Source organism: Larus michahellis, chromosome 7 (genome assembly GCF_964199755.1).
Source record: "Larus michahellis chromosome 7, bLarMic1.1, whole genome shotgun sequence".
Taxonomy (NCBI): Eukaryota; Metazoa; Chordata; class Aves; order Charadriiformes; family Laridae; genus Larus; species Larus michahellis.
In genome coordinates this window covers 43,101,389-43,114,310 of record NC_133902.1, presented here as the reverse complement: position 1 = coordinate 43,114,310, position 12,922 = coordinate 43,101,389, and the positions used below count along the sequence as shown (strand labels likewise).

Here is a 12,922-nt window from a genome sequence, read left to right as displayed (position 1 = left end):
AGGACCCTACAGTCATTTCTCTTCAATAATTATTACCTGCATGCAATTTACTTTTTATTATTTTAGGGAACTAATGCAGTACACACAAAGTAATTCTCCCAAATATGTGTGCTCATGAAAGCTCTGTGGAATGCAAGTATCCTGTATGGGAATCTGCTGCACAGGTCATACACAATTAATGTCCAGACATATTGGGTTACATCTTTTCCGCAATAACCTAGAGAGACAGAAGAAAATGCCATTCCCTGGAAGTCCTTAGAAAGAACAAATTAAAAACATGGCTTCCCTTGTTGTTTTTTTCTTTTTTTTTTTTTTGTGGGTTTGTTGGTGTTGTTTTGTGGGTTTTGGGTTTTTTTTTGTTGTTTTATAAGAGGAAACATTACTTGGCTGAAACCATGTTTTCTCTCTATTCTCATATAACCGGTACACAAAAAGCAAATCACAGAGGCTTTACACTGTGTAAGTAATAAAGAACTAGATGGTACGAGACTGTTTAAAGACGACTTGTAGCAGCAGACAGCAGGGTGTGTGGTTTACAGCATTTCTAGACCACAGGATATTTCCTAAATATCTAGCTTTGGAAAAAGCATAGCTCTTAGTTCCAGTTATAGCCTTCAGATGAAGTCACGTAAGATGGAAACACTTCCCAGTCTTTTAAAGTAAGTGTGAGAAAAGCTCTCAAGCATACTTACATTTTGCAAATGATAGAATGCTGAACCTCAAACTCTAAGTTACTGATAACCGGACACGTGTAAACTTTGGTGGCTGAGAGGTCATCAGAAGCCCGTCCAGGTGAGTTATCCTCATTAGGGACTGGCTCACTCTTCCAAGTTTTGTTTAATTTTTCCATGTCTTCCTTCAGCTGATCCAGACACTGGCTCAAGAACTCATGTGCATCCTAGAAAGGGGGTAAACTCATCAAACTGATTTTGTACAACTTTATTCAGTATCTTTCTCTCAAACACACACAGGCTGGGGAAATTATGTTTTAGTCCATCGCATTCAGCACTACTAAAGCAGTTCTGCTTTAACAAACAGCAGGCAATTGTTGTCATTCAACCAAAAGCTCAAATCACTGTCAAATAGAGCTGAAGCTTGACAGGATTCAATGCAGTCCAAACACTGAACAAATTAAACATAATTGTTTCTAGACAATATGATACTTACATTCTGCATGTACCCAGAAAATCTTTCTGCAGTAGCTGAAATGGCACTTTTCACCTTCTTGAGCAGCTCTTTCTTAACCTCAGGGCTGCAGACATCCTTTTTAGCAAGCAGATGGGCAAAACGTCTGCAGAAGTCAATGCAATGAAACACTGATTGGCTTTCCAGGACTTTAGAGAAACAAAATAAAACTCACAATACCTCATTTTAAGAGTCTCTAAAAGCTTTTCTCCTCTGATAAGTGGTTTAGGGATTCTGTATGAAAATATCTCATATATAATTAACCTTTTCCATTTCAAGTATTTTGAAATCTCATTTGAGGCCATCATTGGAACAGGATTCAAATGAACACAAAAATTCCACAATCTTTTAAGGTAAAGCGAAGAGCCTCATAAAGTTCTGTAAACTTATTTCTGCTATGTCTTTTACAATGAGAATAAAAAGCCCTCAATGTGAAAACATTTGTACTGACAGGAGATATGAAATCACATGGCACCAAAATTAGCAACACAAAATCATTAGATTCTACTTGCATGGCCAGATTGGTTTCTATTTATTTTTTTATTTTTAAATTTCCACTCAGTTTCAAGCCTTACTTCTTTTGTCAGTAAAACATTACAACAGTGTAGAAAAAGCTGTAATATGAGGAGTTGCTTGGCTCAAGCTACATATAGTGTTACCGGTAACTTTGTTAAAACACTGTTGAAATTGACTTTACCTGTGCCTCTCAGTTATTGTGATTTAGTTATCTTTTACAGCTGCTTTACAATTTCACAGGAAATACACACCCAATATACTCCAAGTACAACAGTTTTGGTCATAGCACATACATGGGAAGGTGATGGGAAGATGTCAAGTACCATAACACACAGACAAAAAAAAGACAGAAGAGACCTGTGCAATCCCCTCCTACACCAAACCAACAACTAATACTCAATTACCCAAAGACTGATCAGTTCACTGCCGCTCAACAAGTTTCTGCCATTCTGCTGAGCTACAGTGTGTGCTCTCCTAACCCTCTACAACTGCTCAGTGAATCATCTTAGGAAACATGCCTTTTTTACCACAAAGCAGTTGACAGGCAATCCCTTTTCAACCAGAAAAATATTCATCATGTTACATCAAGTGCCCATACCCAAACCAACAGAAGCCAAAGCAGATGCTACTGAGCACCAGCTCTGACTTGTTGTACTTGGGCACAGGATTGCACGCAGCCCTCCATCAGAGGTAAACAGCATAAGCTCTACCCACAGTTTACCATTAGGTGTGTGGGGCACAAGCTTCAGAGGTCTTTCTACAAAAATTAGGGAAAGGACATTTCAAGAGGCATGTGGAACGGCCTCTGATCCCGAGTAGGGTAGGAAGAGTTCAAGAAGGCACAGCAAAAATAGAAATGACCCCAAAAGATATAAAGCACTAAAATGGAAACAGAAATGGTTCTGATAATCCTGAATCTTGTTTAGTGAGAGAAAATAAACAAAGAGCATATGTAATAAAAATCCCAAATGGCAGAGAGCGCAGTACATTGAGCAAACAGCGGTCCCTCTTTCTGACAGACATACAATGGAATCCAAATGGCACAGGAATTAAAAATTTCAAAGAGAAAAGAGTTTTACATGTTACAGAAACCTTTGGAGTTTCTTGACATGAGGTTTGTCTGAACTAAGAGTTCAGCTGAATTTAGAAAAAGATTAAGTATGCAGAACTCAAACACTCTCCACAGTTACCAGACAAAGTATTTTCCAAAAAGGCATTAGCCCTCACATATTAGGTGAAGTTTGTGACCAGCTTAAACCCAAGCCGGTAATGTTCTAAAAAGAAGTTACTCTGCATCTGTTTATTTTGAAGTTTCTTGTATGTTCTTCTGAAGCGTTTCACTCTGCCACTAGAAATACAGTAGAAGATATAAAAGACTGCCTGTAACTCAGCATTGCAATTTTTAAGAGCCTACTTCCTATTTCTAAAGTAAAACTCCAAAATACAGAGAGCTCTAGGATTTATTTATTATCTACACATGCAAATCACTCTCCACAAAGGTGCTTCAGTATTACAAGACTAGTTTCTCAGTAATGAAAGAGAAAATATCCTTCACAGAAAATGAGTTTTACCTGATAAGCGCATTGAGTGGAATTTTTTTCCATGGGATACCCTGCTTGAGCAAATCATTAGCAAAAGACTGAATTGAAAACAAGGACTGTAGAATGGCATTCATATAGCAGGTGTTTCCCAAGTTTGAAAATCTGAAAAACAGAAGATTGAATGTGGTACGTATGTCAATGTGTAAACACGCCAGCGTTAAACACAACACTACTAACATACAGGACATTCACCCCAGCCACTCCCCACAAAGTTTCTGATCGGAGTTGTCCTCCTGCCTTTCAGGCTAAGCTGAAAACTCACAGAAGGTGGCATTTATCAGGAAGGCATCCGTGAGTTCCTACCATCAAAATTTTAAAAAAATGTGTGTATATACACAAGATAGAGGAATCAATCAAGAAAGTATAGGAAAGGAACATGAATTACCTGAAATTATTATATCTCTAAAATTCACAGGAAGTAAACGTAAGAATACATATTTTCCAAACTAGGAAAAGTGTTCCCTGCCTCAGTGTTCAATAATTTCAGGATTTTTTTTTCCATTCAATAATTATAACAAGAATGTGCATGTTCTGGTGATCAAAGTATGCATGCTAGATAAAGAAAATTAAATTTACCCTTGTAATTGTTGCTGAGGATGGGTGGAAAGGGGCACTCGGGGTTTGTTCCACCCTGTGTAATCTTGATTAGATCTCATTTTTTTAACAGAAAGAGGGGCAGGCTGAGAAAGAAATCCCAGGCTTCTTTTAGCTGAAGGTGTCTGGCTGGATACAGTAGACCTAAAAACATAAAAGGATAAGAAGTGTAAGATTTCTAATGCTCTTAAATAGCTGTAGTCTATGACCCTGGAATTGTACCACTGTAGGAGACAAGGACTGGTAAAGCCACAAGGTAACCGGCATGTGTCATAATGTGGAAGAGGTGAGACAGAGAAATTCTTTCCAGAGCACTTAAATACTTCGGTTAAATTTCCTTACATCCACAGGTGTGCACGCAGTGTAACCAAGTCTTTTGTCTTTAAATTATTTAACAATTCCCCCCACTATATGATGAGAGGACGAATGACTGTGTAGCATGAGATCACCACTCCTAAGATATGCTTAAAATTCACATCTGGACCAGAGTCTTCATTTTCAGTCTCTTGTTCTTGTAACCTAATCACTCTAGACCTCGGTCCCTCATGTGTAAAGCACAGACAATGCTTCTTTTCTTCCTTGTTCTTATATCTCATCTATCTAGGGCAGAGACCAACAGTTTGACTGCACAGTGTCTAACACAGAAGAATCCCAACCTCAGCAGGATTCAGTATTACTAAAATACTGTTATCAAAATATAATTTCAAGCCATTTATCTACTTTGGAAAAATGAAGCAAGGATTCATTCTAAAGTTCCAGAGTTTATACGGAATTTGAACCACCTGGAGTTCAGATATCATCTGGATCGCTCATTCACAATGACTATTATAGATGTCGGTGATTTTAGAAAGTCTATCTATTGCAAGCAATAACTGGAGTTTGTAGATTTAACTAGAGCAATTGTAGCCACGTCGAATACCTAGATTATACTTCTGGGGGAAAAAAGATAATATATATACACATTTTATGCATATAAGCTATATACCATAAGATAAACACACAAGAAACCAAAGATCCTAATTCCTGGGAAAGAACTGTCATTTGCAGTTCATGCCAGTGAAATCAGTCCTACCTGTCCACGGTGGAACTGCCAGTGGAGTACTCTTTTGATGAGGACCGACTACCATAAAAGGATGATGACTGCAGTGGTAAAATACCTTGAAAAACAGAGAGAGAGGGGCAGGTCATTTTGTTCAAGGTAACTCAGCTATTTATTCAATATACAACTTGTTTAAAAGTATCGAGTCAAAAGGTTTAAAAACCCTCAAATATTGTTTTCCAGAATTGGTTGGGAAAGAACTAACACACATACTGAGAAATACTAATGTGAATATTAATCATACGTAAGTAAAGACATGCTGGAGTTTTAATTGAATTTAATAGCATAATCTCCACCAAATCCAAACTGTGATACGAAACATTAAAAAGTGATTGAATCATCTTAACTACCTGAAAGATAATAAATATCCACCTTTTGTTCAAATATACCAGATACACATAACAGAAAACTCACTAATGATTTCCAATAGTGTTCTCAAAATTCAAGGTAAATATGCAGAAGCGAAAACAATTTCTCTTCCCACTCCAGATTCCACAGTAAATGACTATATGCCTGGGGCAAAATACGATTGCTTCATTGTTCTGATATCACTGTGTCAAATCCTGAGACTCTTAATGCCTCAGATGGTGCCATATATAAAAAGATGCTCTCAAGCATCAAAAAAACACCTATTGTGGTGAATCACAGCATAATTCAGTTTGGATAATGAAGAAACGTTTGCGTCTATCCCAGCTTGAAGTGGTTTGAGCCACGCAACTTTCAAAAATGCAGATATATGAAGGGAGTTTGCAATACTGTTATGTGAACTTGCAGGTATACACTCACAGATTCTAATTTTGACTCTAAAGAGCAAACTAGATTTTCGTTCAGAGATAAACATTCACGTTACTGGCTCCTCCAGCAACATGTTTGTGCATCAGAGCTGCACTAAAAAAAAGAATGCATTCAGCAACATTCCCCATAAAAACAGATCTGGAATGCATTCTCCTTTATGGGAAAAGAGGTTCCGTATTTACTAGTAAAACTGAAGAATGGTGCTGCTTACCAGCTTATGTACATAGCGTCAATACTTTTATATTGCCTATCAAAATCATGTCACACACCAGTATTCAACAGAACTTTGTTACAAACAGAACAAAAAGTCCTGGCCCCAAAGAGTCCCCCCTCTTAAGTTCTGGGGAAGAGATAGGGAAGTAAAAGCAAGCAGTACACACTTTCAGCACAAAAACCAGCCTACAAATCATCTGGGCATTAACAGCAAAGGAGAGCTTTAAAAATAAACAAGAAAGCAAGCAAAAAGGAAATCCTTAGGTGTTTACAGGAATCACCTCCCAAGGGGAAGGGCAGCTCGGAGCAAAGTTTGAACCTGCTTGTTGGATTTTCAAACAAGGCGGCACATGGGCTGGCATTGGCGCCTAAGTATAAAGGTCAGGGTCACACTAGAGCAGGCTAGGCTTTGGAAACAAAGGCAAGCTGTTTGCATCTCATATATGGCTCTGTGGGAAGCAAGAACGTTAGTGGCACAGGGAAAGCAGATTAGGAAAACCACCTCTGCAGCAACTTCTAAACTAATATCAAATGGGTAAAACGGTAGTGGTCAAAGCCAGATATCATTTGGCTTTACTTTTTTTAATTTTTTTTTACCTGATGTCCTATTTTCCTCTGCCTGCTTCAGATTCAACTGTTTTTCTCTGCTGCTGTTCAGGTACTTCCATGCTGGATCACTCAAGGCTTTATTATTCCTACAGATAAACAAAAGTGGAAGTCAGTGCAGTTATAGAAGATACAGGATATTCCTGCTTGATATTTACAACTTGTTTTAAAGCATTTCTCTTCTGTCACCTTCAATACTTGACTATGGAACTGTTAAACTTTACTCGCAGGTAAGTTTAACCAATTGATTTAAAAGAGGCTTTCTTACTTATGGTTAAATGTGATTTCAAACACAGCGAGCTTATTCTCCAAATGGCAATTTCCCTTTATGAATTTCGTTTTGTAAAGGGTCAGAGTTCAATAAAGAAGGTACCAATTGCTATACATATATAGCATCTATGACAATCCTGACTACACTGAGAAAAGAAAGATGACACAAAATTTGCATGTGCTAGTTCCTGTAAAACAACTGCTAGAGCAGGTTGTATTTCCCTCATTAATCCTGAATGCAAACCCCATTTCAAGCACCCTGTGTGTTCAGAAGTTGACTATTGGCCTGTACCATGTTGCTGAGATAGCAAATACTCAAGCATTCTTTTCAGAAAGTTATCTTTACAAACAAACAAGGAGTTTAAAACTAGAAACAACGGTTACTCACGTTGAAGAATCATTCTCTTTGGGATAATCTTCACTCATTTCTGAACCAGGAAGTTGTGTTCTTTTCCTCTTTTCACTGATGACAGAAAATTTTTGAAGTGGTCATTCTTTCAGAAAGGCTACTAAGTGATCCTCTTCCAACTGCCCAGAACTCCTCAATGCTTTCTGTGCATTTTGCACCTATCTTCCACAATCTCTACTCTCATAAAACAGCATACAGAGAAGAATTTGCTCTGCCCAACTCTAAGTTGTTGATAAAGCTCTAGTGCCAGTACCAGCCAGAGGCTGGAAAAGCACGTATTAACATCCTGTTAAAAGCAACAGTAAAACCAGACGAAGAAACACATTCCCTTCTTACTTCTAGGGGTACTGAGTTCCGCCTGCAGCTGTATAAAGAGCTAAATTTTAACCATATCATAACAAGAGGATAACACTCCTACCGATTCTCCAACAAGCTTGTTCTGTGAGGGACTGATGACGCAGGAGATGCTGAAACATTCACCCTGTTGCTAGGTGTTCCAGTTCCAGCAGAATTCTTAACAGATGCTCTGGCTGGGGTACCCAGCACCTTGCGAAATGTATTTTCCTCCTTACTTTCCACAGTCACTCTTTTGGGAGGAGTCTGCAAAACCAAAGCGGAGTGGGAAACAACCAAAATAGTGATAAATATTACCATCTTTAGTCTAATCTAGCATTTACACCACTGCTTTACTTGCTACAGTGTAGCATCCAAAAGCAGAAAAATGCTACTTGCAAAAGATTAAAAGAGTTTAACACTAATTAGACACTGGTAAAATTCTGACGATATCAATGCAAGTCATAAACATTAAACTCTACTGCAGCAACCAATTTCCCTTCTGACTTTCCAACGGTAGGTCAGTTAACTTTAGTTCTTAAAATCTCCTTTATGTGCTTTGACATTACAAAATCCAAGGCATGATTCCTAACTATCCCCAGATCAATCCTGAGCGGTATTAAAAAACAAACAAACAAAAAAACCCAACAGCAGCCGTATTAAAAACCACACAATTAGAACAGTGCCCCGACAGCCCTGGGCCAAGCAGGTGCCACATGTAATGCAATGGAAAGAGCTAATAGCTGGTTGACTAAGGAATGCTGGTCAATTTTGACTTGAAAACTAAACATGTCTAATCTTAACACTGTATACACAGCCTTAGAGTTTTTATTGTGAGATTGCCTTTAAGTAACATGTAAAGTTTGTTTTGGGACAACGTCAAAAATATTCTCCCTCAGGGCGGTAATACAAGTGTATTCACAGAGATAACACAGTAAATTAAAGCCAGTAGATATACCATGAAATCTGTGTTATGCAGGGAGAAAAGGAAGAACGAAAGTATTTTGAAGGAAAACCATTTTCAGGGAAAAGTCTGCAAAATTTACACAAAAAACTGAGCAGACTGCCACAAATTCAATAACTTTATTCCGATACAAAATTGGGTGAGCAGTTTTTCAATACATACATTTGGCTGAAGTCTGCTTAAACTCATTAAGACCTATGCTGACTATAACACATTCAGTTGCCATGTAAGGTGTTCAGTATAAACAAAGAGATATTCATAACTACGTGAGAAGCAAGTCTTAATCGTGTACTTTTCCCTCTATTTCTGCTCCTTCACTGCCTGACTGATAGCTCAGCACGAAGAACACATTCTGTCTTCCACAGCCAGACACTGACCTTTCTTATTCACACAGAATGCATGGCTCCTCACGAGCAAGACACACCGTTGCCAACCACCCTGTATACATCTATTCCAAGCCCTCTAGATTACAAAGACTTTGGATGCAAAATGAGTATTTACCGTGCTATTACAACATACAATAAGAGAACGAGAGGAGGAAATGAATGAAATAAAGTTAAAGGAGAGGAAAAATCTGAACAATTAAACAAACCTGGTTCTCTATATAAGAGAATTGCCTGTTAGCTTCCTTCTGTGTGGTCCTGCTGCCCAGAACACCTCCAAAGCTGCCAGATCCCTGAGAGGGTTTCCCAGCTGACAGGAAAAGTACACAACATTTTATCTGATCGTCATTTAACTGATTGGCATTCTTATTTGTAAGATGTTATTTAGCTGGAGTTGATTTTGGAAGGGACATACTAGGTTTCTTGCCAACAGACAGTATGATACTCTGAGTGCGCAGACATAAGCACATGTTTATGGATATCCCTTATATTGGTCATTTACTCAGTTGGTAGTAAAGTTCCTACCCGTAAAAAGAACAAAATAAAACAAAAGTTAAAAAAAAGGAAAGGGACTATGCGCCTGTGTGATTAACAGACAAGAGTTTTTCAAATATCAACATTCTTACAACATAAACAATCCCTACATGTTTAATCTCTGCTTATTGTTCAGTGTGACAAAGTGACATTAGCAGCAAGGCATATAGCAAAAATTGAGGTTCAGCACGAGAAAGAAGCATTTACACAAAGGTGAAGAGTCAGTAACACATGGAGGACAAAATCACTAAAGGTGAAAAAAAAGAAAACACAGCACCAACCCCTCTCCAAACTGTGATTAACATGATTTACAACAATTGCACTTACCAGTATGAACCCTGTCTTGATGGACCGCATCCAAATACATCCGCATTTCATTTGCATCTTTAAATGGTACCTTATCAATCGTCAGGAAGCTGGTATCCTTTAGCGTTAGCATCAGGCAGCACAGTTTTCTACCATTTGGTCTTAAGGTCACAGTTTTAATATTATGGCTTAGCTGAAAACAAGAAAGTGACTATAAACATCAATCCATTTTTAAAAGGCCAAAACACTTACAAATTCAAACAAAACACTTCAAAGAGAGAGGGTAAGAGGCACTTGCACCAAAATACTTCTTGGTCCATTTCAAGCAAACACTAAGCCTCACAGAATTAATGCAATCAGTTATCTTGGAGGCTGACAGGACTGAAAGGACAGTATCATTACAGCTCATTGGTTCCTATATTCCTGGAAAAGCCTTCTGAAACTTATTTTGCTATTGAGCGTGACATTTTTGAATGTGAAGGAGCAAGAGCTTCATGCAGTCCAATTTAGCTGTCTGAAACTTCCACATCAAGTTTGAAATATAATTTAATCTAAGATGGGGAAAGTTTTAAACATTAAGTACAAACTTCTACTCACCTAATAATCTGCTCACAGGAAAGACAGATTTGACATAGCTTAAAAAATTTGTTGAGGGAGTAAGTCAATAAGAAACTTGCTTAGTCTATATGCAACATTATAGCAATTAAGTGGTGTCAAAACTTTCAGGGTTATGGTCAAGCACAAGAATTTTAATAAGAATTTGTGCTCCCTAATAATGCCGGTGCTACTTTATTATATAATTACTTAATTGTCACTTCATGCTAAGCCACCTATAAGAACTGGCTGCTCAGCAAAGGCTCTACTATTCACGCAGGTTGAGGGTAACTCCTAAAGCAAAAGAATGTCTCACACCTGCAGGCTGCATGGAAGTTCAACAACCCATATCTAAGCACACCCTCATTTTCAATTCCCTTGTACTTTTTCACTTAATTCTTCATTTTGTTGCTGCTTCTTTAGCCTTGCCTAAGATCGGGCACTAGCTACACAACGACCTCTGTGCCAGTATATTGCTATACTCAGTGCTTCATGCAAGATTGGAAACCACAGCCAAGGTCATCAGGCACAACACAGGACATGGTAAAATGCTGCCCATCAGATTGGAGTCTTCGCCTAATTTGGCCTGACCTGCATACTGCCATACTACTGACCTAAATAACGATGTTGAATTAATAGAGTGTAATTAGTGTTCATGTCTAACACAAAAGTTTTGCTATACATGGCTCTAAAACCTGGCTTGCCTCCTTCAAATTACACACAAGTTTAAAAATAAAAGTTATTCCCAATTTTTATTTAAATTTATTCAGGTCTATAAAAGACTGAGATAGTAAGAGGTACTCCACGTCCATCAGTGATATTTCTTTTTTTCCATGCAGATCTCTAGCTTCTTGGAAAGTCAATCTAGACACAGCAGTTTATAAGAGAGTCTGGAAAAACACCTCAATCGGAAAATAAGGGTTTATTTTGCTGGGAAAATCATGCTTCTGAAATACTTTGTGCTCAATCCTTGTACTTTGGCGATTTTTTGGGGAGGATGGTTGTTTTGTTGTGGGTTTGTTTTTTTTTTTTAATATAAGCTAAAAATGCCTTCAAAGACCTAAGAATTGAAAAGGGCGCTCCAAATTTTTCATCCTCTCCTAAAATACTAAGCCCAGTGCAAAGGGATTACAGTTACTTCACCACCTCAGTGCAAAACAACCTATTTCAACTCAAAATGCTATTATGAGAGGGCTCCATCCATACTCTCCATGCACTTGTTATGACCCAGTCAGTGCCACAAAGTCTTGGGAGGTGGGGGTAAACAAAGTATTTCTCTTAATACTTATCTAGCATCTAGGACAACTTAGCCAAAGCCCTGAAACATCATCAAAACGTATCATTTGACGTAAGATATTTGATGATGCACCAGTCACTGTAGAAAGAAGTTTAACCCTGGATCCGTTCAAATGTTCCATTACAGAAAAGGGAAAACACGTGGGGAAATCACCCACTTTTATCCCAGAGCAACTTGTCAAAAAAAAAAAAAGAGAACGCTACTTTCTAAAGCAAAATTATCAGGAATTTGCCACACCTGAAGCAGCAGGCAAGAGCACTGTGACAGACTGGGGCCAGCTCACACAAACTACACTCAAGCACATGCCTGCAGCACAAGGGGCAGGCAGCTCTCCCTGCCTGCGGCTTGCTCCCACCGACACTCTGGTGCTGGTGTCTGTGTTGCTTCAAGATGAACAGGACCAGAAAGCAGATTCCACTGAAAAATAACCACCATCCAGACAAAAACAATAGGTGTAAAGATGCAGCATTTCCTCCTCCTCCTCCGCTGCGGTGCCAGCTGCATGGTGCCCTATCACCCCCTCCACCAGATCTTGCATTTGGTCCTTTCCCCAAATTAATTCACATGAAAACCATCCACTGAGCTCACAGAGAGATCCGATGAATGCCAGAGTCAGCACATGTAAGAGGCTGGGAACAAAACCTGCCCCTTTAGGCCATGGCAAGCTGTTCCATAGGCTCATCCTCCCCATGGAACCACCTTTCGAGTCACTGTCACACAACGTCAACACTCATCCAGGCACAAAAGAGCGTGAGAACAAGCACCCAGGGAAGGTACAAGGAGAACAGAAGATCAGTCTTCTCAGAAGCAACGCGGTCCAACACTGGATTAAATCAAATGTGCAGTCACAGCATCACACGTTGAGAAGGCAGACGATCCTTTTCGAGTCTTCAGTAACAGAGTTAGGAACTACCCATAGCTAACGATTTTCTCACACCTTGATTCCGAGAGCAACACAGCCTGCCAAATTCTTTGCTGAGACTTTTCAGCACACTAAGGCAGCAAAACCTGATCTTTCAAAAATAAAGTGAACTTTTTTCACCAAGTCCTCACACAGAACTAAAGGGCTCAGAGAAAAGTCTGGTGAACACTACTGATGAAAAGCAACAGTGGCATGAAAAAGCAGAAGCCAACATTTAGATCAGTTTACAAAGTTACTAAATAAGATAGGATTTTTTTTCCAACTGCTCTTACATACTCTACATATTTTTAAGTCATATGGA

The 12,922-nt window shown here is 38.7% G+C and overlaps 1 protein-coding gene across 2 annotated transcripts in view; it reads right to left on the bottom strand.

The window, feature by feature from the left end:
• USP37 (ubiquitin specific peptidase 37) overlaps window positions 1-12,922 on the bottom strand; it is a 36,031-nt gene that overhangs the window by 21,483 nt on the left and 1,626 nt on the right. For both annotated transcript variants that reach the window (XM_074594624.1, XM_074594625.1), the window contains exons 3-12: window positions 9,830-10,001; window positions 9,178-9,278; window positions 7,707-7,888; window positions 7,268-7,342; window positions 6,601-6,698; window positions 4,969-5,053; window positions 3,879-4,040; window positions 3,273-3,404; window positions 1,168-1,291; window positions 693-898 (exon numbers count right to left, since the gene is read on the bottom strand). In XM_074594624.1, the coding sequence (XP_074450725.1) occupies window positions 693-898; window positions 1,168-1,291; window positions 3,273-3,404; window positions 3,879-4,040; window positions 4,969-5,053; window positions 6,601-6,698; window positions 7,268-7,342; window positions 7,707-7,888; window positions 9,178-9,278; window positions 9,830-10,001 (1,337 nt within the window). The remainder of the gene's footprint in view (window positions 1-692; window positions 899-1,167; window positions 1,292-3,272; window positions 3,405-3,878; window positions 4,041-4,968; window positions 5,054-6,600; window positions 6,699-7,267; window positions 7,343-7,706; window positions 7,889-9,177; window positions 9,279-9,829; window positions 10,002-12,922) is intronic.